This window comes from Hemitrygon akajei, chromosome 15 (assembly GCF_048418815.1).
Source record: "Hemitrygon akajei chromosome 15, sHemAka1.3, whole genome shotgun sequence".
Lineage (NCBI taxonomy): Eukaryota > Metazoa > Chordata > Chondrichthyes > Myliobatiformes > Dasyatidae > Hemitrygon > Hemitrygon akajei.
Genome location: NC_133138.1, coordinates 24,187,470 through 24,214,111, shown reverse-complemented (window position 1 = coordinate 24,214,111; position 26,642 = coordinate 24,187,470). Strand labels below are relative to the sequence as shown.

Here is a 26,642-nt window from a genome sequence, read left to right as displayed (position 1 = left end):
CATGTGAAGGAGAGGCCGGCGTACTCGAAGGGACCGCAGTCTCCTCAGGAAGTAGAAGCGACTCTGGCCCTTCTTGTACACAGCCTCTGTGTTAGTGTTCTATTCAAGTCTGTCATCCACATGTACCCCCAGGTACTTGTAGGTCCTCACCATCAATAGTAACATGGAGCAGTGCAGACTTAGTTTTCCTAAAGTCTATCACCATCTACTTTGTCATACTGATGTTGAGCTGCAGATGATTCAGCATTCACCATTTGACAAGTTCCTCCACCAGGGCCCTGTATTCATCCTCCCACCCTCCTTTTATATACCCAACCATCAGAGAATTTCTGCAGATTACATGACTCAGTGTTGTACCTAAAGTGCAATTTATACAGCGTAAGCAGGAAGGCAGCCAATACAGTCTCCTGTGCTGTTTATAGCCATGCCTGGCACACAGCTCTGAAGCTGTACAAACTGTGGTCTGCCAGTCAGGTAGTCCATTATCCAGGATCCAAAGGAAGTGGCAACCTACATTGAACGGAGCTTTCCCCAGCAGTGAGGGCTGTTTGGTATTGAAGACACTTGAGAAATCAAAAAACGTCATCCTCACAGTGCTGCCCTGCTTATTCAAATAGGAGTAGACTGTGTTCAGCAGGTAGATGACAGCATTTTTGACTCCAACATGCTCCTGGTACGAGAACATTTGATAGTACTAGGCTTCTACTCAGTGGAATTTAGAAGAATGATGGGGGGATCTCCTTGAAATCTACTGAATATTGAAAGGTCTGGATAGAATGGACATGCAGAGGATATTTTCAATAGTGGGAGAGTAGGTCCAGAGAGCACACCCTCAGAAAGGAAGAACGTCTCTTCAGAACAGAGGAGGAATTTATTTAGCTAGAGTGTGGCAAATTTGTGAACTTCATTGCCACAGATGGCTGTAGACTAAGTTATTGGCTATATTTAAAGTGGAGATTGATTAGTTCTTAATTAGGAAGGACATCAAAGGGTATGGGGAGAACACAGAAAATTGGGGTTGAGAGGGAAAATAGATCATTCATGATTGAATGATGGAGCAGACTCAATGGGCCAAATATCCTAGATCCACTATTTGCCTTATGGTCTCACGTTGTAGCTGCACCTTTCAGTGAGGAACATAAAGTCAGACCTAATGCATGGCTTGCTCAGACCCAATTGTCTTCAACAGTTTCATCAATTACCTTGCTTCCAGCTGAAATGGTCTGAAATAGGGATGTGCACCAATGATTGCAGTGTTCATTTTCATTCACAAATATTCAACAAATGAAATAGCATGTTCCTATAGGCAGCAAGACCTGGATAATATCGTCATGTTATGATACAACTGAAATAAAAGATTTTCCACAAATTTCTCACACTGTGGCCACCTCCAACAAGGCAGAATCTAACCACCAGTTCTTGGTATTTAGTTACTTTATTTTCACCACATCCCTGTCATCAGCATCATGAGTGGGGTCATCTTTGACCAGAAGCAGGACTGGAACAGTCACCTTAAACCAGTAACTACAAAAACAGGTCAGAGGCTGGATATACTGTGGCAAACGTCTAATCTCCTGGCACAGCCTTTCTACAATCTAGAAATTTGGTCTGTGATGTAATATTCTTGGAAGAGTGCAGTCCCAACACTTAAGATACTTTGCACCTTCAGCCAGGACAAACAGCCTGTTCATTTAGTAACAAAACACCCTGGATATTCTTTCCCACCCCCATCAGTACACAATGCATATCTTCTACAATATGCACTGCAGTTACTCAAATATTTCAACAACACTTGGCTAAGGATAAGGCAGCTGATGGAAGTTCCCTTTTGTTGTATGTTACTGGGTCTAAATTTTAGAACATCCTAACCAGCAACAACCTTTTGCTGGAGACATAAGAGATTGCAAATGCTGGGACCTGGAGAGAAAAACAACTGCTGAAAGATGTCAGGAAGGCAAACAGGAATTGTGAAGGGAAATGGACAGACATTCAACTGGACTGTTAACCTTCACCTGCTTAACTGCAATGTTTCGATAAGGTTTATTGTGAAAAATGAATGCAATGGCCAAATGGCCCGTCCCAACCAAAATAGTACCTTATCCTTCTAAACCATGGAGACACAAGAGACTTGTAAAGATGCTGCCAAATCAGGAGCAACGCACAGAGGAGCTGAATGAACTCCGCCAGTCAGCAGATTCTACACTGGAAAATGGGCAGTCAACATTTTGAGCCGAGACCCTGCATATGGATTAGAATGTATCTGGGTCAATGTCCATTTCGCTCCATAGATACTGCCCGACTGACTGAGTTCCTCAAGTACCCTTGTGTGGTCCTCCTAAACTTTCCTACCCAAACGCCTGCCTTTCAAGGGTTATCGTCTCTGCAATGTTTTTTTTAGAATAAGGCTAATCTTGACAACTGTACACAAGGAGTTTTGTAGTTCCCTTTGCAGTTTACATTAGCAATATCTAAAAAAATGGACTTCGTGACACCGCTTCGGGTGAAGCGCATGCGCAGTGGGTTCAGCTCCGGGAGTCCAGCGTCCGCCAGTCGTGTCTCCACGTGCTTAAAACGACAACGGCGATAGGCTAACTACTACCAAAGGCAAATTGACGCCGCGATCGGATTGGCGAATTGCAACGTAGCAACGGCGCCATTTTGTTTTTTGGGAGCCGAGAGGTACGGAACTGGAATGCAAAACCTTTGACAAAAAGGCCCGGTAAGGCGAATCAGAAAGGCGGACATCCGAAGTGCCCGCTGTCGTGGGTATCAATGCTGGTCAGGCGCGGGGGCGGTGAATTTGCTAGGATTTCCCCCCACCCTTCCACACCCCGGTATGGGCAGTGTTGGCAGAGACACAGGACAATAAGGCGGGCTCTCATTGGCCACCGGGCTGTGCGTTTGTCAGTAAGTGAGCAGCAGAGAGACCGAAGTGGCGGTAGCGGGAAGGGGAAAGGAGAGGGGTGGTTGCTGCTGAGCCCTCTTCGATCGGCAGGCTGATCAGGGAGAACGGAGCAGACAGATAAACCCCTGGGGAAATTAACTAATACAGTCTCTGGACCCGAAACGACGACCTTCTCGCCCCCGTAGATGTTGCCTGTCCCGCAGAGTTCATCCAGCAAATTGATATTTGCTTTAAATTCCCGCATCTGCACTCTCCAGGAGAGGAGGGACCATAGGAACGTCAGCAGGCAAAAGTAGGGGGAGGGAGTATCGGGTTTCAGCATCTTGTGGGGTGGGGGTTATGCTAGATGTATTAACCTAGGGTGAGAATTCCCCAGGTGTGTGGCCTCAGGGAAACTTCACAAGTTGGACTGATGAATGACAACGCTGGAAGAACTCAGCAGTTCAGTCAGCATTTGCGGGAATAATTGGGCAGTCAACGATTCAGGTCAAGGCCCTGCATCTGGATTGCGATGATGAAATTAGCCTTTTGTATTTGAGTATTCATCCTACGAGAAGGAAGAGTAACCACCGTTAACTGTGTCTTTTCACCCCTTATCACCACTCTCCTACCCTATTTGAGAGAAAATTAGAAACAGATTTATTATCACTGACAAATGTGATGTGTTTGGCAGTAGTGCTGTTCAAGCCATAACAAATTACTGTTAGTTAGTGTTACGTTCCCCAGTAACCGGGTAATTTTCCAGCAAAGATAGATGGGTCCACTGAAGCCTGATGCTACTATTTTCAAACGTTTTTATTTATAAAGGGGCACAAATGTATGGTTAATACAAAACATTCAGATCATATATGTCGTCACAACTCAATCTAAAGCACAGGTATAGTAATAATCAATCAGAAATAAGCTCTATTGTTGTCTAGGGGTAATGTAGATATATATTGTTTACTGGATATTTAAAAGTCTTTTTGCGGTCACTGCAGTTCCACCAGCTGCCGTTGTCGTGGTGTCGCGTTGGGGCACTTTTGTTAGAGAGAGAGAGAGAATGAAACATTTACCCGACAGGTTTTCCAACCTGTAGGAGGTAGTCGGAAGTCTCGTTGGGGAATGGACTCTCATCTGTGGCTTCCCCTGTAGCTAGGCCGTTCTTCCGTGGTGAGGTCGCCAATCCCAGGCAAGGAAAGGACGCGCACGAACCCCACCACCGGCTGTCGCTCTCAAAACGCTGTCGCAGGAATTCTCGCGTATCTTCTGGTGCGTCTGGCGCCCCGCCTCGGCAGCCCACCTTTTATCTGGTCTGGCAGTGTTGTAGATGTCCATCAGGGTGGGGGGGTGAGGCAATCCTTCCCCCATCACCCACCTCACATTGCCCTGAGATTTTGCACGTAGGCCAGTTCCTTATCCCACAAAGGTGTCTCCAAGACAATGGCTATGTCCGAGGTTTTTGTCTTGAGCGACCAGCCCACTTTGCCCGAGAGCTTTACATGTGGTCTTCATGAAACAATAGTCAAAGAGTCGCTTTATTCTGCTTCCCGGGGGAACGTGGTCTTCAGCACGTCTCCCTCTCTCTCTTGGGTCATTTGACCCCCCCCCCCCCTTGACTAGGGCTCTTGCGAATCTCACAAAGGAGGGGGCTGGGGTCATAACACCTCCCCTCTTAAAAGTTTTTTTACCAGCGGTTAAAAACAAGTTGGTACAGAGTCTTATAGGATTTTTTTTTTCTAACACAATACACAAGCTCCTCTCTTCACAGAGTACTACCGTTATACATTCAAGTCAGTATCTAAACAGGTAACAATTACAGTGTCCCTTTCTTTAATATCTTAACATCGTGTACCGTACTAAAGTCTGGCAGCATCAAACTTCAGCTCAATAACCACCTATTTATTTATTTTCTTCAGCAACAAAACTAAGGAGGTGTGATCTTAGCTTAGGTGCATCTACAAAAGTTTATACAAATACTAATCGTTTCGGTCGTGTTATGGGACGGAGATGGGAGTAGACTCTCACATGGTGGATTGGATAGTGAACTACTTGACAGATAGACCTCAGTATGTGCGGTTGGGAGACTGTAGGTCTGACACGGTGGTAGGCAGCACAGGAGCGCCGCAGGGGACCGTGCTCTCTCCGGTCCTGTTCACCCTGTACACATCAGACTTCCAATATAACTCGGAGTCCTGCCATGTGCAGAAGTTCGCTGACGACACGGCCATAGTGGGGTGTGTCAGGAATGGACAGGAGGAGGAGTATAGGAAACTGATACAGGACTTTGTGATATGGTGCAACTCAAACTACCTGCGTCTCAATATCACCAAGACCAAGGAGATGGTGGTGGACTTTAGGAGATCTAGGCCTCGTATGGAGCCAGTGATCATTAATGGAGAATGTGTGGAGCAGGTTAAGACCTACAAGTATCTGGGAGTACAGTTAGACGAGAAGCTAGACTGGACTGCCAACACAGATGCCTTGTGCAGGAAGGCACAGAGTCGACTGTACTTCCTTAGAAGGTTGGCGTCATTCAATGTCTGCAGTGAGATGCTGAAGATGTTCTATAGGTCAATTGTGGAGAGCGCCCTCTTCTTTGTGGTGGTGTGTTGGGGAGGCAGCATTAAGAAGAGGGATGCCTCACGTCTTAATAAGCTGGTAAGGAAGGCGGGCTCTGTCGTGGGCAAAGTACTGGTGAGTATAACATCGGTAGCTGAGCGAAGGGCGCTGAGTAGGCTACGGTCAATTATGGAAAACCCTGAACATCCTCTACATAGCACCATCCAGAGACAGAGAAGCAGATTCAGCGACAGGCTGCTATCAATGCAATGCTCCTCAGACAGGATGAAGAGGTCAATACTCCCCAATGCCATTAGGCTTTACAATTCAACCGCCAGGAGTAAGATATGTTAAAGTGCCGGGGTTGATTGTATTTAATGTATTTAAGTAAACTACTTAAGAACTTTTTAAAAGCTATTATTAATGCTTTTGGAGAGAGTGATTTAGATGCATATCATATTTTTACTGAGTTAGTATTGTATGTAATTAGTTTTGCTACAACAAGTGTATGGGACATTGGAAAAAATGTTGAATTTCCCCATGGGGATGAATAAAGTATCTATCTATCTATTTCACCGGCAGGTCTCCAAAGAGGTTGTCTTTATTAGTCACAGGCTTTGGCGCAAACCCGTACAACCGGCGTTGCTGTTTAAAAATGGCATTTTCTATTAACCATCGCCTCTTTTCCGGAGAGTCTCCCCGTGGGGAACTTGAGTAATTTGGCGAGGTACTCTCCCGCCTTTCCTTTCCACGAGGGTTATTCTCTTAACTCCGTGTCCCCAACCTAGTCCATCATGGGAATTTCCACCCAATTCTTTAATGCTACACAGGTAGTTAACCCTTTTTTCAAGACTATGCAGGCTGATGTGTTTCAGTTCGAACCTTTTTCTCTGGCCGCATTTAAATTTTGGCTTCCTCACAGCGCTTTCTTGAATAACAATAGCGTGTGAGGCACCCTTACATTCCAAATCAACCTGTAATCGATGCGCAGGCATCAATCTAGACTTTAACTTTTTTTTCATTCGATTTGGGAACTACAGATTTACCGTTCTCCTCCACAACAACAGTTATCTCCCCATTCGTAAACTCCACATTAACTCTGAGCACCCCCTTCAGCACAACCATCTGGGAACTCACACTTCCCAAGGTTAACCCCTTCTTTCCCGAACCAAGTCTATCTGCTCCAAAAGGACGACCGTCTCGTCCAGCTGAGTCAAATACCTCAGACTTTTTCTGAGCTCCGTGACTAGGTTCAGGACTACGTGCATCCCCATCTTGGACACACTCAAAAGGGGCATTGGCCTCTTCCAGGCTTTCAATACCCGTACCCTTTTCAAATTCTAAATTCCCCTGATCCTCCCAGTTACTCTCTGGGCAACTCACTTCCGGAGTAAACTCAACCCCATCTGCCAACCCAGTAGACTTCTTCAAGGTAATGGCATCCTTTTCATCTAGGACTGCCCTCATTTCATCATCGGGAACACCTTTAGAATTTTCAACTTCTTCAAACAGTCCTGCCAAACCAGACAGATCATCCATGTCCAACCCTGGACCTTTTAACAGCTTTATTTGTTTCTCATCTTTATTTCCTACCTCTAGGACCTTTTTCTTCGCTAAGGGCAGATCTACCTTCTCTCCCTTACCCCCTTTTACGTTACTATTCCTCGTTTTACCACCCTCGAAACCCTCGTGGCACAGGGTCGGTAAAGACGTCTGGGCCAAATCAAAACTGGCCAATTTTAAACTGCTCCCGTTCTCAGCTGCCGCTCTCGACAGGCTGCGAGTGTCCGCGCATGCGGGATAGCTCGGGGACGCTATGGGCGGGGCCTCAACACGCACCGGTCGGCGGGTCATAGTCATGGCCGACCAAACTTTTCCTCCTGCTAAATCGTTCCCAAGGAGGCCATCCACGTCAGTTCTCGGGAATTCTGATGGCACCCCCATTTCAACTGATCCATACACCAGCTCACAATCCAAAATGACCCTACGCAAAGACACCCTTTCTGTCCCTTTTCCTATTCCTCTCAGGGCTACCTCGCCCGTCGGAGGTCTGAATTGTAATACGTTACAGCTAATTAATGATAGCTCCGCCCCCGTGTCTCTCCAAATCCGTACGGGAATTGGCGGGTCCCCCTTCCTCACAGACACGGTTCCGTGTGACATATAAATCTCCGACCCCTCGCGCTCTCTGCTCCCCTGGGACCCTCTTGCCGATTTTCTGATTACCACTGCACACCCGATAGGGATCGCTGCTTTCCCTCTCTCTGACTCCTTTCTCGGAGCAAAGCATTTAGATGCAATATGACCCACCTTTCCACAATTAAAACAGGTCAAGCCAGGACCTCTCCTGCCGTCTTGCCTCTCCTCCTCAATTTTACCACTAGCTCCCAGCGGGATCTCCGCCTCAGCTGGCGGACTTTCTCTACCGTTCCCACGGTCTCCCTGGTAACTTTTTGGCAAGGAAAACTTTGTCTTGTGGGTTAGGGCATATTCATCTGCGAACCTAGCAATTTCTGAGATGGACTGATTCGTCCTCTCATTCAAATAGATCCGGATCTCTTCCGGAACACAACCTTTAAATTCCTCAATCAAAAATAACTCCCTGATACGCCCATAATTCTTGGCCACCTTTTCCGCAGTGCACCAACGGTCCAAGAGCACACCCTTCTCATGGGCTAGCTCGGTATACGTTTGATTCCATCCTTTTCTTAAATTTCGGAACCTTTGTCTATACGCCTCAGGCACTAACTCGTAACCTCGGAGAATGGCCTCCTTTACTTGATCATAATTCCCTTCCCCTTCTGGGGGCAACGCGGCATATGCCCGCTGTGCTTTCCCTCGTAACACACTTTGTAACAACGCCACCCACTGCTCTCTGGGCCACTTCTGATTCACTGCCACCTTTTCAAAAAGCAAGAAATAACTATCAACATCCGTCTCCTCGAACGGGGGGACCAACCTCAACGCCCGACTAACATCAAACCCCTCCTCTCTCTCTTGCCCTTGAGCTCTTCGCTCTTGCTTTCGCCTGTCCAGCTCCAATTCATGGCTCCTTTGTTTCTCTTTCTCTTCTGCTTCTAGCTGCTTTAGCTGGAGCTCATGACCCCGTTTTATGTCTAATTCCTTTAGTTTGAACACCTGCTCCCTTTCCTCCGCCTTTTCCTTTGCAGCTCGTTCCTCAGCCTTTTCAGCTGCTTCTAGCTGCTTTACTTTAAGATCATGGTCCAACCTTACTTTCTCCAACTCTACCTGATCTGTCCCACTCGCTAATCTCTTTTCGGGGATATTTTCCAAATCCTCAGCTGCAAACACCTCCTTTTCAATGTAATACTGATTTATGACCCCTCGCACTTCCTGCTTTTTCATTGATGACCTCACCTCTGCGAGGCCTAACCCCTTTGCCAGATTTACCAAGTCTGATTTGGTAGCCGTCCCTAGCGCCTCTACAGTCGGGTTTCTCATAAATTCACCCACATCCATCTTTGCTGGTTTCCTGTCTGGCTACCTGCGTAACCAGATTTAAGTTTGGACTTGCAGCCCGATTCACTGACCCTCCCCTTTGATTTCAAATCCGGGACGAGCAACCCACTTGTTACGTTCCCCAGTAACCGGGTAATTTTCCAGCAAAGATAGATGGGTCCACCGAAGCCTGATGCTACTATTTTCAAACGTTTTTATTTATAAAGGGGCACAAACGTATGGTTAATATAAAACATTCAGATCATATACGTCGTCACAACTCAATCTAAAGCACAGGTATAGTAATAATCAGAAATAAGCTCTATTGTTGTCTAGGGGTAATGTAGATATATATTGTTTACTGGATATTTAAAAGTCTTTGCGGTCACTGCAGTTCCACCCGCTGCCGTTGTCGTGGTGTTGCGTTGGTGCACTTTTGTTAGAGAGCGAGAGAATGAAACATTTACCCGACAGGTTTTCCAACCTGTAGGAGGTAGTCGGATGTCTCGTTGGGGAATGGACTCTCATCTGTGGCTTCCCCTGTAGCTAGGCCGTTCTTCCGTGGTGAGGTCGCCAATCCCAGGCAAGGAAAGGACGCACACGAACCCCACCACCGGCTGTCGCTCTCAAAACGCTGTCGCAGGAATTCTCGCGTATCTTCTGGTGTGTCTGGCGCCCCGCCTCGGCAGCCCACCTTTTATCTGGACTGGCAGTGTTGTAGATGTCCATCAGGGTGGGGGGGGGGGGGGGCGAGGCAATCCTTCCCCCATCACCCACCTCACATTGCCCTGAGATTTTGCACGTAGGCCAGTTCCTTATCCCACAAAGGTGTCTCCCAAGACAATGGCTATGTCCGAGGTTTTTGTCTTGTTGAGCGACCAGCCCACTTTGCCCGAGGGCTTTACACGTGGTCTTCATGAGACAATAGTCAAAGAGTCGCTTTATTCTGCTTCCCGGGGGAACGTGGTCTTCAGCACGTCTCCCTCTCTCTCTTGGGTCATTTGACCCCCCCCCCCCCTTGACAAGGGCTCTTGCGAACCTCACAAAGGAGGGGGCTGGGGTCATAACAGTTAGAAAATAAGTAGTATTATAGATGAATAATTCATGGACGATTGAGAAATCTGATGGCAGAAGGAAGAAGTTGTTCTTACAACATTTGAGTGTAGGTCTGCAGGCTTCTTTACTTCCTTCCTGATGATAGAATGCAAAGACAGCATGTTCCAGATGGTGAAGGTTGCCTTCTTGAGGTGCTGCCTCTTGAAGATGTTCTTGATAGTGGGGAGGGTTGTGCCCGTGATGAAACTGACTGGGTCTACAGCCTCTTGCTGTTTTGCCATTGAAGTCTCCGTAACACACTGTGATACGGCCAGTCGAAATCCTCTGCTGGGCATCTGGAGAAATTCGCAAGAGCCTTAAGTAACATACCAAATCTCATCAAACTCTTAATAAAGTAGAGCTGCTGGTGTGCTGTCTTTGTGATTGTGTTAATATGTTGAGCTCAGGATAGATTCTCTGAGGTGTTGACAGCAAGGAACTTGAAGCTGCTTACCTTTTTCTACTACGGACTTCTAAAATGAGGACTGGTGTGTGTTTTTCTGACTTTCACTTGCTGAAGTCCACAATCAGTCCCTTGGTCTTGCTGATGTTGAGTGCAAGGTGGTTTTTGCGAACCTACTCAACCAGTCAATCTATCTCCTGCATGGGTTCTCATCACCATCTGAGTCAGGGCGTGAAAGGTTATGGGGAGAAGGCAGAAGAAGTGAGTTGAAAGGGGAATGGATCAGCCAAAATGAAATGGCAGAGCAGACTGGTTGGGCCAAATAGCCTAATTCTGCTCTTATGGTCTTAAATGGGCAATCCTTGTTTGAAAACAGACTTCTAGTTCTATTTCAAGATAAAACATTCATCCCATGTCTACCATGAGATATTTTGCCAGAAATTGTGTGTTTTATTTAAGTCCACTATCTTCTAAGCTACAGAATCCAGCCTCAAAGTAATCTGTGCATATTTCAGCTGTTAGTCATACAAAAGTACAAATAAAACATAAAATATTGAAAACACTCAGATCAAGCAATGTCAGTGAAGCTGAATCATTTGGTCATTGATTTTATCAGAACTAGAAAATGAAGGAGCTGAAGACCTATCTGATAGTGTGCAGACCAAAATCATTTTATTTATTTATTGATTTAGAGATACAGTGTGGAATAGGCCTTTCTGGGGCTTTGTGCCATGCCGCCCATCAACCCCCAATTCAACCCTAACCTAATCACAGGACAGTTTACAATGACCTATTAACCTGTGCATTTTTGAGCTGTGGGAGGAAACTGGAGCACACGGAGAAAACCCAAACACTCCATGGGAAGGATGTACAAACTCCTTATGGAGGACACCAGGATTGATCTCTGAACTCCAACTCACCAAGCTGTACTAGCATTGTGCCAACCATTACACTATCATGGCGATTATTGTAAATAGCAGTTGGGGATAGAAATGAGAAGGAAACAAATTGCTAATGATTTACAGCCTCATCAGTGGAATGGTTTAAAAATGGATGTGTACCTTAATTTAAATTTTGGTCTTGGCAACAGAGGTTCATGCAACTGGACAATTCTGTTCGTCATGTTTGTGTTGGATGTCATTGGAACAAAGTTCAAAGTAAATTTATTATCAAAGTACTCATGTCACCACATACAACCCTGGGCAATATATGTGATTGAAGACAGATTATATTGAGATGGAGAATTAAAGTGATGGGAGGCTGGAGGTTTTACCCTTGCACACTAAACAGAAGTTCTGCAAAGCTGTCAGCCAACCAATCTGACTCTGTGATTAGTTTTCATAATGTATACCAAATGCAATACTGTAGATGAGATTGAAAGTACTGTTTCACCTGGCAGGAGTCTTTTATCCAAGGTGGGGAGCATAAAACTAAAGGGCATGGGTTTAATGTGACAGGGAAGAGACTTAATGGTATTGGTCCATGGCATCAAAGAGGTTGGGAACCCATGATTCAGAAGGATATGGGTCAAGTGCAGACAAAAGGGATTAACTCAGGCCAACACCTAGATTGGCATGAATAAGTCTGTTTCTGTTCCCTGGGTAGTGGGAAAGAAACTGTTAAAGGAGCAAGCATTGTAGCTCTCATGAGAACGTGCTGTGAGGAAAGGAGTATTAAATCAAGGTCATTTATTGTTGTTTTTCAGTACATGAGCATAAAGGAGAATGAAATTATTGTTAATCTGATCCAATGCAGCATTAAAAACACTATATAAAAACAATTCTATAAAACAATGTACAGGAAAGAAGTTGGAGATAGGGTGGTACTTTTCAGTTATATGAAGGTGAGGGAGTAAGCTTGCAAATTTGCAGGACATCGCTGCAACATGAGGAAAGAATACTTGATATTATGTAGCATGACATTTGGGAAAGAAAGATGGGTGGTCATCTATTTAATGAAAATGGGATGATAGCAGGAGCAAAGTGCCATGAAAACATAGAATATAATAGCTATAAAGTATGTACAAACTTATATAAAACTGTAACCTGATGAGACATAATTTGATACATGTTACATTACTGAAGCAGCTCTAGATTGGGGAAAGCAGCCTTGTGCTGCTTTGCTAGGCTTAGAGTTACAAAAAGTCTAATTTGCTGAATTACTGTGACATATCATATTTATACTGAGTTAAGTATTGTATGTAATTAGTTTTGCTACAATAAGTGTATGGGACATTGGAAAAAATGTTGAATTTCCCCATGGGGATGAATAAAGTATCTATCTATCTATCTTGACAGTAAACAATTACAGCCTAGAAAGGGGGAAGTACTTCACTTGAAGGTTCTTGGTCCTAAGAGGAAATTTAATCCATATTAATTTCCAGGTGAGATTTAGCTGATAGTGAAAGATCTACACCAATCAGCTTTATCTTGCGTGCATTGAAGTAGGACCAGTACTCAGTTACTTTATCTGAACAGTTAATATAGTGGTGGCATTGTTTCTTCAGAGCACTTTAGTTGGATGAAATACTGAAGATTTTTGAAAGTCGTGAAGATCTTAAGAGTTTACTCCATATCTCAATAATAATTTCTCTTCATCTAACTCACAATGGTCAGTAATGACAATATCAATGCAGGGAATATCTGATCAAAACAGCTACGTGCTTTGTTCTTTTGCTTGCTGGAGTTCAAGATCAACATGAAGGTACCATGTCAAGCCTATAAATTGTGAAGACAGATAAAGGAGAAACATTTGAAGTTACTAGAAAATGAGTTTTTTTTAGCAGAGAATGGGTGGAAGGAAGACTTTTGAGCAAGAGCATTTATTTGATGCTGTCCACGTTCTGTGGAAACTAAGCTACAAAGCATACACTCTTTTCATGGTAATTATGTACAATTAATGGCAGCTGTAAAATAGCCAGGTGATAATGAATACAGAACTACTGCTGTGATTTGGGATTTGAAATGATTTCACAGTATTTCATCTGAATTAGTTATACCGTTTGTACTATCTTTGGTCAGCTAATTTATCTATTGCCTTAAATTCTTCCTCAGTCATTCTCTCTCTCTCTTCAATTAGCCTAAAATGGTTCTAGTTCAAAAAAGTTGACATCATTTCATTGTTCTCATCCCGATGGAGAGATTAAGTAATACAATTATGGGTCTCTCTACAGTACATTAAAGAATGAAACATGCATTTCCTTCTTGCCAGGCCTCAAGTTGTCCAATTTTTAAAAAAATTGTCACTGAACTTAGTTTATAGCTATGTTGCTGTTCTATAGGTGCTGCCACAGACAAATTCTCCTAACAATGACCAATTTGTTTGAGGAACACATAGTGCTCAACATTCTGCAATAGATTACCATGATGTTATTCTAGTGGAATACTGTGTGATATTTTAAGTCCACCTAAGAAAATAAGTGTGGCTCAATTTAATGCCACATCTGAAAGGTGACACTTTTGATAATACATAGCCTGCTTGTAGTCCATTTTTTGTATTGTCCATTGTATTTTGTGCTCATGTTTCTAGAATGTGATTTGTATCCCCTGGTCACCTACAGGGCAAACAGAAGGCAGGCAGGGGACATGGGAGTTGAATGTGAAATTACTGATTCCAGAGAACGTAGAGGAATGAGAAGGATTACGCAGGTTGGAGAACAGTGAAGCCTGCTCTGTCTCTCTAATTCACTTGTGGGAAACAACGAAAGAGAACCTCTTCAAAGGTGTTCAGAAAGCTGGATGGGGCAAGAAGGAATAAGCTAACTTCAGACGGACTTGCAGCAACTTTTGCTTCTGCAGTCAAGGAGGGTGGTTGTGAAAGAGGTAAAGAGCAGAATCCTCCAAGATCATCTTTGGTTTGCTTTTTGGAGCAGGATGTGATGTTCTTATACTTCTTCCAAAAAGTTCACATGGGGATCTCTGATTCAGGGTCTTAAGGAAGAGGATGACTTAACAACGTCCTTGCAGACAGATATTCTGAGCAGCTGTCGATCCATTTATTCTAGTTACTATGACATTAAGACCACAAGACAGCCTTCCAGAATTTCCAGACCTCTGTCATGGAGTTCCTAGATAAGAGTGAGCAGAGTCAGGATTAGTCATTGATTGGCTTCATCTGTTTTATTGGCGTGAATAAAACTTGCAGAAGCTACAGCTTACCGGTGGAGTTGTACTCGTGCCTGTGTACAGGATGGCCCCAGATCTGCTGGAAGTCTATGCCTCTGGCAGGCAGCATGTCAGACTCCATGAAGAAGGGCAACATTACCCTCATTACACCTCACGCCTCAAGCAGAAAGGGAAGAGGGAGGACATCAGAAACAGGAGGCACATTTCACAGTTGAATGTGGACTGTAAGATCTTTTCCAACCGGGTCAAGTCTGTTGTGGAACAGGTGATTCACCCCGACCAAACCTGTACTGTGCTTGGCAGGAAAATTGCTGACAGCCTTGTGCTGCTTGAGGATATCTTTGCCTATGTGCAGGACCTGGGGGTGGATGCCTGTCTAGTCAGCTTGAACCAGGAGAAGGCCTTTGACAGGATATCACACATGTAGATGACAGCACTCCTCTTCAAATGAATTTAGGGGAGGGAATGAGGGGTTGGATCCAACTGCTCTACACAGGCATCCATAGTGCAGGTCAAATCAATTGGTGGTGCAAGTTAGATGGGTTCCCATCAAGTCAAGCAAGCTTGTCCACTCTCCCCTTTCCTGTTTGTTTGCTGAATAGAACCTTTTCCCATGTCTGTTAGCAAGGATGAGAACATAAAAGAAGTGAGATTACCAGGCCAACATGAGGTAAAACCTCCCTGTACATGGATGATGTCACCATCTTCTGCTCAGATTCACGGTCACTTCACAGATTGCTGTAGTGTCTGTGACCAGTTTGTTAGTTCTGGGGGCAAATTAACCACAAGAAGTGCAAAGCCATGCTTTTTGGTAACCATCTCAATGTCTACTTCACTGTCAGGTCTCATGATCTGAATGTGTTGGATTTCAGAGTGGCTGAAGTGTCTAAAAGGGATTGGCTGGAAGGTCAAACAAAAATAGCGTATGTGAATATGGCACTCTATCAAGAACTGGGAAGAACTTGGTTATCCGGTGCAATGTGTTCTCTGGGCTGCTGTATTTTGCACAGATGCGGCCTGTTCCCTGCTCCTCTGCCTCGATAATCACTCAGGAAGTCTTCCTGTTTATCTGGGGATCCAAGATGAAGGAGTCTAATGGTTTATGATGCACAAGTCCTCAGAATAGGGGCAGAAGTGTTGCCCACATCCTGATGACTACCTTTATGCATGACTGCATCAGGTGGTGTGGACCCGCAGTACAAGGTCAGCACCAAGTGTCACTGTGTTGTGGCTGGCTCTACCTGTGCTTAGTGTTGTGCAAGGTGGGCTTGGCCCCTGTATTGCACAATGTCCTTGTGGGCTGGATGTTGCTGCACTACCTGCTGTTTGTAAACAATCATTTCCATAGAAATGCCTTTGATCAGATTGAATTGACTTTATTACTTGCATCCTTCAAATACATGAGGAGTAAAAATCTTATTCACAGTTCAAATGTGCAATGTGCAATTAGAGTAATTTTTAATAAATATTGTGTACAGCAGAATAGTCAATATAACATCAAAATGCAGTAGCATCAGCATGAATTAATCAGTCTGATGGCCTGGCGGAAAAACTGTCCCGGAGTCTGTTGGTCCTGGCTTTTATGATGTGGTACTGTTTCCTGCATGGTAGCAGCTGGAACAGTTTGTGGCTGGGGTGACTCGGGTTGCCAGTGATCCTTCAGGGCCTTTTTACATACCTGCCTTTCTAAATGTCCTGAATAGTGGTAAGTTCATATCTACAGATACGCTGGGCTGTCTGCACCACTCTCTGCAGAATCCTATGATCGAGGGATGTACAGTTCCCATACCAGGCAGTGATGCAGCCAGTCAGGATGCTCTCGATTGTGCCCCTGTAGAAAGTTCTTTGGATTTGGGGGGCCATACCAAATTTCTTCAACCATCTGAGGTGAAAGAGGTGCTGTTGTGTCTTTTTCACCACACAGCCGGTATGTACAGACCACGTGAGACCAACGGTGATGTTTATGCTGAGGAACTTTAAGCTGTTCACCCTCTCAACCTCAGATCCATTGATGTCTGTAGGAGCTAGCCTGTCTCCATTCCTCCTGTAATCCACATCCAGCTCCTTTGTTTTTGTGATGTTGAGGGAGAGGTTGACTTCTTGACACTGCTGTGTCAGGGTGAATGCTTCCTCTCTGTAGGCTGCCTCATTATTATTTGAGATTAGGCCAATCAGTGTAGTATTGTCAGCAAATTTAATCAGCAGATTGGAGCTGTGGGTGGCGACACAGTCATGGGTATACAGAGAGAGAAGGAGGGGGTTTAGTACACAGCCTTGAGGGGCGGAGGTGAGGGAGCCCACTCTTGCTACCTGCTGGTGATCTGACAGTAAGTCCAGGGTCCAGCTGCACTAGGCAGGGTGGGCCATTGTTCACCAGGCAATGGTCAGTGTGGAATGTGCTGCAGGACAAGGACAGTATCGATATGATAGGCTGGTTTACTGAGCAGATGGTCCAAACCACCTGGGAAATTGCTTCATCGTCACATCTGACCAACAAACACTGGGGACCTACTTGGCTGTTGGTGAGAAGGGCCCTTCCAGTCAAAGCCTTCCTGTGCCATTGACATATTACCCTCAATAAACTCTCTCCTTGGGACGTCTGCAGAGGTGAAGACGGTCACCCACCTCTTTGCAGACTGTGGATTTATTAAGAGGGTGTGGAGATGGATGCAAGGGTACACGTCCTGATTCATCCTGGGCAACTGCGTAACAGAAGTCTCTGGCTGTTATCAGGGACACACTAAGGCAGACATCAAGTGCTGCAGGAAGGTTGTCTGTGAAAGATGCCCTTGAGTCTGCCTGTGACTTGTTGGTTTTTCAGCACGGTGTTGTGCCTGTAAGGGAGTGGCACAGACCAGGATCAGAAGTATGTGCTAAGAAATGCACTGAAATGTGTTGCAGCCAGTATTAAGAGTCTGTGGGGAAGGCCTGCAGTCCTACTTATCATGGAGGAGTTGAATTGGATAGGAAAGTCCCTTGAACATTGTAAAGGGCACATCACTCCAGGGTGCCACATTAATATTGTTCTATATTTGTTTATTCTGAAAAGTACGCTACTGAATGTATTAACTAAAAATGTACAAGTTTTTTGTTTGCATTGCTTCCTTTATAGATTTTTATCATGAATAAAATATACTTCAGAAATTTTTAAAAAAAGATTTTTTTCTCCGCTACTTATCAGCCCAGGTTGAGAATTTTACTAGCTGAGGCATACCTTGCAAATTTTCGATAAGTTTGCAATGTTTTTCATTTCAAAGTCTTGGTCTGTTAATTTAAAAATGTGTACATTGTAATAATGCATCATTTGTTTCTAGTATGCCACAGACTAGAGATGGGTTGAGGAGCCTAATTCTGTGCTACAGTCTCTAGGACTCTGGCTCTGTTAAATACAAAATATATGTACTTGTTGTACCTTGCAACTATAACACAATGAAAACATAATTGCTCCATGTTTTCATGATTGTAACTTTTGGTTCCAATTTTGACAAGTGTGTTGTTTACTTGCACATGCTTATATTTCTCTGCCTAGAGCACTGTGTTATTAATCGTTCCAATTTTTACCTGAAGGAATGGATGCCCCATATGATGGAGCAGAGATAACATTAGTAACAGAAGAAATTGAAGGCTGTTACAGCTACACAAAAAGCTTCCAGCCCAAAAAGAAAAAGAAATGGAAAGATCAAAGTGATGATGGAAGTAAAAAAGGCAAGAAGCCCAGGTAAAAAGAAGAACATTTTCTATCGAAGGAGGATTCATTACCTGAAGTCTTGCATATTTCAAATGTACTAGTTCTAACTGTTACTTTGTTCATTGGTTTAAATCTGTTGATTGGAGGAAACATTGAAGTACTACTCCCTGCTTTAGAATTGTGTACTGTCAATATCTGGATATTTGTTCAATGTGTTCCAAATATTTATCTTTTAAATTTTCTCCTTTCAATTTTGTTATTTCTGTATAACACCATAAGACATAGGAGCAGAATTAGGCCATTCAGCCCATCAAGTCTCATTTGATCATGGTTGATTTATTTTCCCTTTCAACCCCATTCTTCTGTCATCATTACTAGGTAAGAAGCTATTAATCTCCGCTTTAAATATACTCAATGACTTGGCCGTCACCGCGTTCTGTAGCAATAAATTCCAGAGGTTCACCACCCAGTATTGCTGTCAATACTCCAGATGTGGTCTAACAAATGCCCTATAACTTTTCAGCATTATATCCTTGCTTTTATATTCTAGTCCAATTCACTGGCTCATTGGAGAGATGCGTGGCAGTCGGTTTCTCTAATGAACCAGTGAATCAGACTTGCAGTATTCCACATTACCAATGTCCAACAGGGCCTTGCAATCACAACAAGAACATCCCACAATGTTCACTGGATTGTACACCACCACTGATGCCCTCTTTCCTCAGTGGTTGAAGCAGGCTGCAGCACGGTGCACAAGTCCATCTCCATTGCTATCCGTCAACTCACTAGTGGTATAGACCTGCAGTATCTGGTGTTCTTAACATCCAGTAGTGTCTTGCAATCATGAAAAAATGCAAAGGATGAACAATTGCATCTTTGGTTGGACTGCATCTATACATGCTGCCATCTTACCAGCAACTGGTTGTGTATACAGAATGGATGGTTAATAGTCAGCACTGAATCGGTGCCCAAAGAGCTTGATTCCGTTATGTTGCTACCTATGACTGTATTGAAAATTTAAGAGGAATAGAGCGGATGAGTAACATATATTCTGATATGCAAATCTTTGAATACATAAACCCATGACGTCTCTGGGGTTCTAGCAATCTAAGATATAACAGAAAAAGCACCTGTGCTAAATTTTATAGAATCATTTAGACCAAAATTTTAGTACATTTTAGGAAGGATTATGATGGTGCAATAGGGACCAAATGAGAGAAGAGAGATTAATGAAAGAAGACTCTGAAAACCAGCTCTTTTCATTAGAACAAAGAACATTTAAGGGAAGATCTTAACCACAGAAGATTCTGCAGATGCTGGAAATCTTGAGCAACACACTGCTGGAGGACTTATCCCTGCAAACGGAAGGAGTGCTACACCTGCCCCCACTCTTCTTCCCTCACCACCATCCCAGGCCCCAGACGGTCCTTTCAGGTGAGGTACCACTTCACCTGCGAGTCAACTGGGGTGATATACTGTATCCGGTGCTCCCGATGTGGCCACTTATACATTGGGGAGACCCGCCGCAGACTGGGAGACCATTTCGCCGAACACCGGCGCTCAGTCCTCCAGCAGTGGCGGGATCTCCCTGTGGCTACACACTTCAATTCCACAGACCACTCCCACTCCGACATGTCTGTCCATGGCCTCCTCTACCGTCAAGATGAGGCTACATGCAGGTTGATGGAGCAATACCTTATCTCCCGCCTAGGTAGCCTCCTACCTGCCGGCATGAACATTCAACTCACAGACCTCCGTTGATATCCCTGCCCCCCACCCCCCCTTACCCCATCCCTATCTATAATTTTAGTCTGGTTCTCTTTCTCTCTCTTTCCCCCCCCCCCCCCCCCCACTATAATCTCCCCTCAGCCCTACCTTTCTTTCTCTTTTATTTCCCATAATTCTCCACCTTCCCCCTAGCCCATTTCCCTTCAGCCTATCACTTTCCAGCTCTCCACTTCATCCCTCCCTCCACTTCTTATCCCCCCCCTCGACCATCCCATGTTACTTCACTCCTGATGAAGGGTTTTGGCTCGAAACGTCATCACTACCTCCTCCCATAGATGCTGTCTGGCCTGCTGAGTTCTGCCAGCATTTTGTGTTTCTGCACTGCTGGAGGAGCTCAGCAAGTCAGGCAGCATGTATGGAGGGGAATAAATAAATGACATTTTGGGCTGAAACTTGTCCCTTTCTTTCCAGTCCCGAGAGGTCTTGGCCCGAAACATCCGCTCTATAGATGCTGCCTGACTTGCTGAGTTCCTTCAGCATTCCATGTGTGATGCTTAAAGAAAGATCAGGATGTCCTTTAGGATGAAGGGTTTAATTGTTAGGCTATTAGATAGATACTGAGAGAGACCATTTTTACCAGGAAGTAATTAGAGGCTGTAAGGTGAAGGGAAGGGATTGAAAACATTTTTTAATATAAAGTTCAAATGGTTCAAAAGGTTTGATTTAACATCAAAGAGTGTATACAGTATACAGCCTGAAATTCTTACTCTTCACAGAAACAGGCACAAAACAAGAAACCCCAGATAATGAATAATAGTAACATCAAGAATGCCAAAGCCCCCCCATGCACAAGCAGCAGCAGAAACATTGACTTCCCTCCCCTACTTACACTAGCAGAAGCGCTGACACCCCCCCCAACCATGCAAGCAAAGCAAAAGCCCACAAAAAGACCTTGATCTAGACTCTCATCTCAAACTCCAGTGTATAAGTTTTGATCTGATGTCAAGTAGCCTACAACAAGCATTAGTAGTTATGAAATTCTTATACAAAATTTTAAAAAGTAGTGCATGAGCATTTTAAGGAATAAATGAAAAGAAGTGGATTGAGACTTAGTGGATACTTTCTGAGAGCAAGCATATTGGATGGAATAGCAATTTAAACATGAGTAAGATGTATTGTCATATAGCTTGACAAACGGAAGGCTTGTAGAAATTTAAAGTACTTTTGATAGTTATGTTTGTGAAGCTAATCATTTGGAATGTGTATATAGATAAAAAAGCTGACTTTTTTTCTAAACAAAGGTTTTTGTTGCTACACGACCAAATCATTATCTTTAGTCATAAATCATGCGCTTCATATTTCCTGGCAAGCTTATCCTCTAAGAAGCTGAACCATGGAAAGTAGAAAAGTCTCAAGGGCAAGCCTTAATTTGCTGAACAAGCAAGTTTCAGCTGAGATGTCTGCCTACTTTATGAGTATGCGATTAACAAAAAAGACAGCAGAGTAATAAATTTTGTCTCTTGAAAGAAATCCATAAAATACATATTTTTTGTATGACACTCCTTAGATTTATTATTTTTAAATTTTTGTCTCTGTTTTCACTTGTGACATAATGATTTGATCTTTCGGAGGCCAAGATACAGATTTTCTTACATGTTCTTTGTAATACCAAGACACATTTTTGTGAGCATTTATATGCAAGATTGTGTTTTTTAAAAATATTTCCTTTTGTGTTTTAGGCCAGCTTATTTGCTGTACTATTATGATACTCACTTAAAAGTACAGCAGGACTATCCTAATTTGCCACGGTCTGAGATAAATAAGAAAATCAGTGAAAGCTGGAGGCGTCTCAGTGTTGCCGAGAAGAGTATTTATCTTGAAAGAGCAAAGCTGGAAAAAGAAGGAATAGATCCGGTAAAAGAGTTTTACTTACCTGCAAAAAAAAACACTATTTAAGAAATCTTTCAGGCTACATTTAACAGTGGATTCTGGTTAATTGGTTTATCAGTTAATCAAGGCAGCTGCTTGTTTAGGACAACTCTTAAAGAGAAAAAACTAATCGATGGGAAAAAATTGGAATTCCCTTTGTTAATTTGGGGCACTATGCTGCTTAATTGCGACAGGATAGAAGATTGTTTCTAACAAGCATCAGTTGTGTGCAGATCATATGGCTGTTAGACACTACACCATGATTAGCGCAAACAGTTTTTAAAAAGCATCTGTTGCATGTGTTCAAAAAGCAGTTATTTTTGTCACTGATGGCTGGCGAGAAATAAGTAGTAAGACAATTCAGACAAAATACTGGTAGAACACAGCAGGCTAAACAGAGTTACACAGTTAGCCTGCTGTGTTCTACCAGCATTTTGTGTGTGTTGTTGTTTGAATTTCCAGCATCTGCAGATTTCCTCGTGTTTGCTAAGACAATTCAGAGCTGTTTTGCTCCCACCGATTTCAAGCATACGGGGTTGGGGATGCCAGAAACAATCAGGAGTGAAAATGAAATGATTTCACTATTTCAGGTTAGGAACTATGAAGAATTTGAAGTATCGACAGTCATGTTGAATTTTACAATGAAAATGAAGACTTTAGGGAAAGTGTTGTATGAAGGCAGATGTCATTATCTGCACTAGATGCTTGTTCATTTATGGTCAATCAAAAGAACACGGCAATATACGCTGATGAATTCCTCTGTCGGTAACTATTAGGAATAATTTCACAGTTTTATAGTAGTATTAGTGTTCTAATTTGTTCTGTATTTCATTTAAATATGTAATTTGTAACTCAGATAAGCAAGTTTATCTGTTGTACATTATAACTATTTCCATGAAACTTTGGCTAATTTGAGCAGCCACTTAATTGGACAAAAATGTACAGGTCCCTATGTGCCCCAATTAACCAGAATCTATTGTACTTCATGAAATCTAAAATTAGTCTTTTAAAGCGTTTATAGTTGGTTTTTAAAGATGTATCATCTGTAAATGCACTTGCCTTCCCTTGTCTTTTTTGTGTTTACTGTTTTGAATACGTGCACCAGGTGATATGAGGAAAAGTTTGGTATGTCCTTGGTCATTAATCAAAGCTTCAATGTTCAAAGGGACTCAAGAGATTCAATGATGGTTGTGATAGTGAATCAGATAATCAGAGAGATGAGAATATAAAATAAAGATCATTTCAGGTGATATGTTTCAATATGTAATTTTATTTTGAAGTAGGAGGGAGAATTTGTCTCAGTGCAGAAGCTAAAGGATGAAATCTCAGCGAGGAACTTGCATAGAGCTTAGGATTCTGCAAAAAATAATTCTTCCTTTCATCTATATTGTAACACTATCTCAAATTTATCTGGTGATGGAAACTTAAATGAAAGCTTCTGATTGGCACAGTGTAGCAAATTGTACTTCAAGCAATGAAGAGTTCTGAAGTTGTTTCTATCATGTTGCAACAATGTTTGGCATAAGGCCTTTCCAGTATGATGTAAGGACTTGTGATAACTTCATCTACCTTCATTTATGCCAGTAAGCAATACATTGAAGCAATAATTGTAATTTAGAACCCTTGTTTTGGAACGTTTTCTATTAATTCACTATGAGCAGAATTGAGAAATTATTTCTCTTACTTTGATATTAGCGCACCAAAACAAAGCACTGAACTTTACTTAGTCATCGAGCATTAAAGCACAAAACCAGACCCTTCAATCCATCTACTCCATGCTGGACTATTATTCTGCCTGGTCTCAGCAACCCACAATTGGTCCATAGCCCTCCTCCCAACACCCCCCCCCCCCCAATCCATGTACTTATTGAAACTTATCTTAAAAGTTAAGATCAAACAGCATCCACCACTTTCTTTGGCTGCTTGTTCCACACACACACCACCCTCTGAGTGATAACAAAAATATACATTTTAAATTAAAGATAATAATTGCTTCATTGAAGTAACATGAATCAAATCAAAGAGAAACAAAATGCTATTTTTTCCCCTAAGTCCAGTCTTCTTTGGGGCCAACCGCTACTAATTAGTCTTCAATTACCCTATGATGTTATGTGAACCTCTCAATCTGATGCTTCTCTTGTGAACTTTTGCTGCTTTTTTCATGTTTTGCATTGTTAAATGTGTTATTAATATGAGTAAAATATATAATTTCTATCAAAGATGGAAATTGTGTCTCTGGGTTTTAAAATTTTATTTAACCAAACTGTTATTAAATCCAAATCTACAGATTGTGGGATTTAAGTTTTTTTTTAAAACTGGAAATGTTAACTTTTATTTTTCTCTCTCTGCAGATGTTGCCCTACCTGATAGGTATTTTCAGCACTTTTCTTGTAGACTTCCATCATCTTGAATGCTTGTTATTATGAAAATAATTAATACATATTTTGTTTTACCTACAGAACGATAAGCTACTAAGTGCGTCAACTGGTATCCCCCCTGCTGATATTCCAGGATTCCGCAAAATACTTCCTCGTTCTAACTATATTATAATTCCTACCTCTAATATATCTGGTGATGGGAGTGGTCAACAACTACCGCAATCTCCCACACCAAGGGGAGATGAAGGAAATGCCACCTGGCAGACTATTACCCATGACTCTATACAGAGTCTTTTTACAGTCAGTAGCACTCTTACAGACTCTTGCCATGTTGACAATACTGAGGAGAGCATTGCAATCGATGGAATTACAGATGAAGCCACTGCGTTTGTTCACACAGAAACAATGCAGGAGATTGTTGCGTCGGAGATGCTGTCACAGTTTCCTAACTCTGGAGATGATAAAGTGACAGGAGAACTTGACACCAATAAGACTTCTTTGGAATTAACTGATCCCTATGATTCCCCTTGTGTTGTCATTGAAGGAACACTGATAAGTACAAGTGACAACATTTCAGATAATATAACCAGCTGTAGTGACCAGGAGAGAGCAGAGACAAATCCTGTCATAGCAGTATTATCAAATGCAAGCAAGCCAGCTACAAGCCTTACTACTCATAATGCTGTTGAACAAACTATTGGCATTGCTGCCAAGCAGGTAGGAAACTAAGTGTACTCTTCATTTTTTTCCCCTCACACATCATCTGACAATAATTCAGTTTTATAAATGTGTCTTTTAGGTTAAAGGTGAATCATGCATATGGAAGTCCATCATAATTTATTCCACGATCACCAATGGCTATAAAATTTTCACTAATTTTAAATTATTATTCCTGAGGGGTTATGTCTGTAAATTTGTGTGTTTAGCTATGTCTCAAAATCAGATAATCCATATTTTCTGATTTATTAAAAAAAAGAAATTAACTACTTTCTTCTTCAGCCAATTACCTTTTCCACCTATCACCTCCCATCTTCTCACTTCATTCCTTTCTTCATTCATCCACCTGGCTTCACCTACCACGTTCTAGATTGTACTTCTTCCCTCCCCCCACCTTATTTCACCTTATTCTGGCTTTTTCCTCCTTCCTTTCCAGTCCTGATGAAGGCTCTTTATTCAGAATATTGGCTGTTCTTTCCTCACCCTGGATGCTACCTGACCTGTTGAGTTTCTCCAGCATTTATATGTGTTATTCTGGATTTCCAGCATTTGCAGAATCTCTTGTGTTTGTAATTAACCACTTTACACTTGCAGCAATTGGTGATGAGTTGGTGGATCAGATCTTTGAGAGTTCAAGCCTTTGCATAATCTTGTTTTCAATTCAGAAAATAAACTGAGACCCCGCGGGTGGGATTCCATGTTGTAAAATTCTGTGTCAAACACATTACTGTTTGCAGGGTCATGCACCAACCATTTTCTGCTTGGCATTTTCCAACTGCAGAACAATAATGCACTTCAAAGTGAAAACAGAATATGTTCAGCAGATCTGTCCCAATCTGTGGAGAAAGATAGAGTTCATGTTTCAGGTTGATAACTTTTCATCATAATGCAAGTGAGACTATGGAAGAGCTTCTTGTTTTTAAATTGCAGAGATGGTAGGAGCTGGAGAGATTAGAGGGAACATCTGTGAAATGGTGAAGATAAGGTTGTCAAGATGATGCAGTTGCTATTTGTCCTGTCTAAGGGAAGGAACAATGCTAGTTAATCATAGGAGATCTGTCCGGCGGATGTTGAATAGAAGAAGACAACTGAAGGCAGCTGCTAGCAAATAGAAAACATACTGGGACAGTGAGATATGGGCCACTGCAGTTACTGGAGGTCTGAAGTATCATAGAATGCTGCATTTAGTTCTGACAGGAAGGAGAAAAATAAGTGTTGCACGTGGCTGATCTTGAGTCAGAATTGGCCAGTGATGATGTGATCAGGAAAGGCTAATTTGTCTGAAGCTGAGTTCTGAGGGCTGCAGAGTGCCTGCACCAAAATGAGATTCTAACCCTTGGGTTTGTGTTGGCCTTCACTGGAGGCCAAAGAACGGGAGATCAGAATGAAGTCGGCCCATTGTTTTGTCTCTTGCTGTGATTTGCCATCCCACTCTCTGGATCCCTCTGTCTTTGCCCTCCTACACTGTTACAACAAAGCCCAAACTAAACTTGAGGGACAACACGTCTTCCTTTTCGAGACAAACTGCAACCCTTTGAACATGCCAGCTGTTGTATAAGGTAATTTCTGTGTAACTCCTACATTGTTTTACTCCCTGCACAGATATGAACTGATCTGTTGACTTATTTAATTCTTATTTCTAGCAACTGATGTTTTTTCCCCATTCATTCATCTT

At 42.8% G+C, this 26,642-nt stretch overlaps 1 protein-coding gene across 3 annotated transcripts in view; it reads left to right on the top strand.

Annotated features, from left to right (window-relative positions):
• The first annotated feature begins 2,633 nt into the window (after positions 1-2,633).
• hmgxb3 (HMG box domain containing 3) overlaps positions 2,634-26,642 on the top strand; it is a 103,381-nt gene continuing 79,372 nt past the window's right edge. For 2 of the 3 annotated variants that reach the window (XM_073067299.1, XM_073067297.1), the window contains exons 1-4: positions 2,634-2,719; positions 18,095-18,245; positions 21,683-21,857; positions 24,332-24,967. In XM_073067299.1, the coding sequence (XP_072923400.1) occupies positions 18,097-18,245; positions 21,683-21,857; positions 24,332-24,967 (960 nt within the window). In that variant the 5' untranslated portion in view covers positions 2,634-2,719; positions 18,095-18,096. Of the gene's footprint in view, positions 2,720-14,207; positions 14,225-18,094; positions 18,246-21,682; positions 21,858-24,331; positions 24,968-26,642 lie in introns of those variants that run through there. The other variant, XM_073067298.1, reaches the window with a different exon arrangement.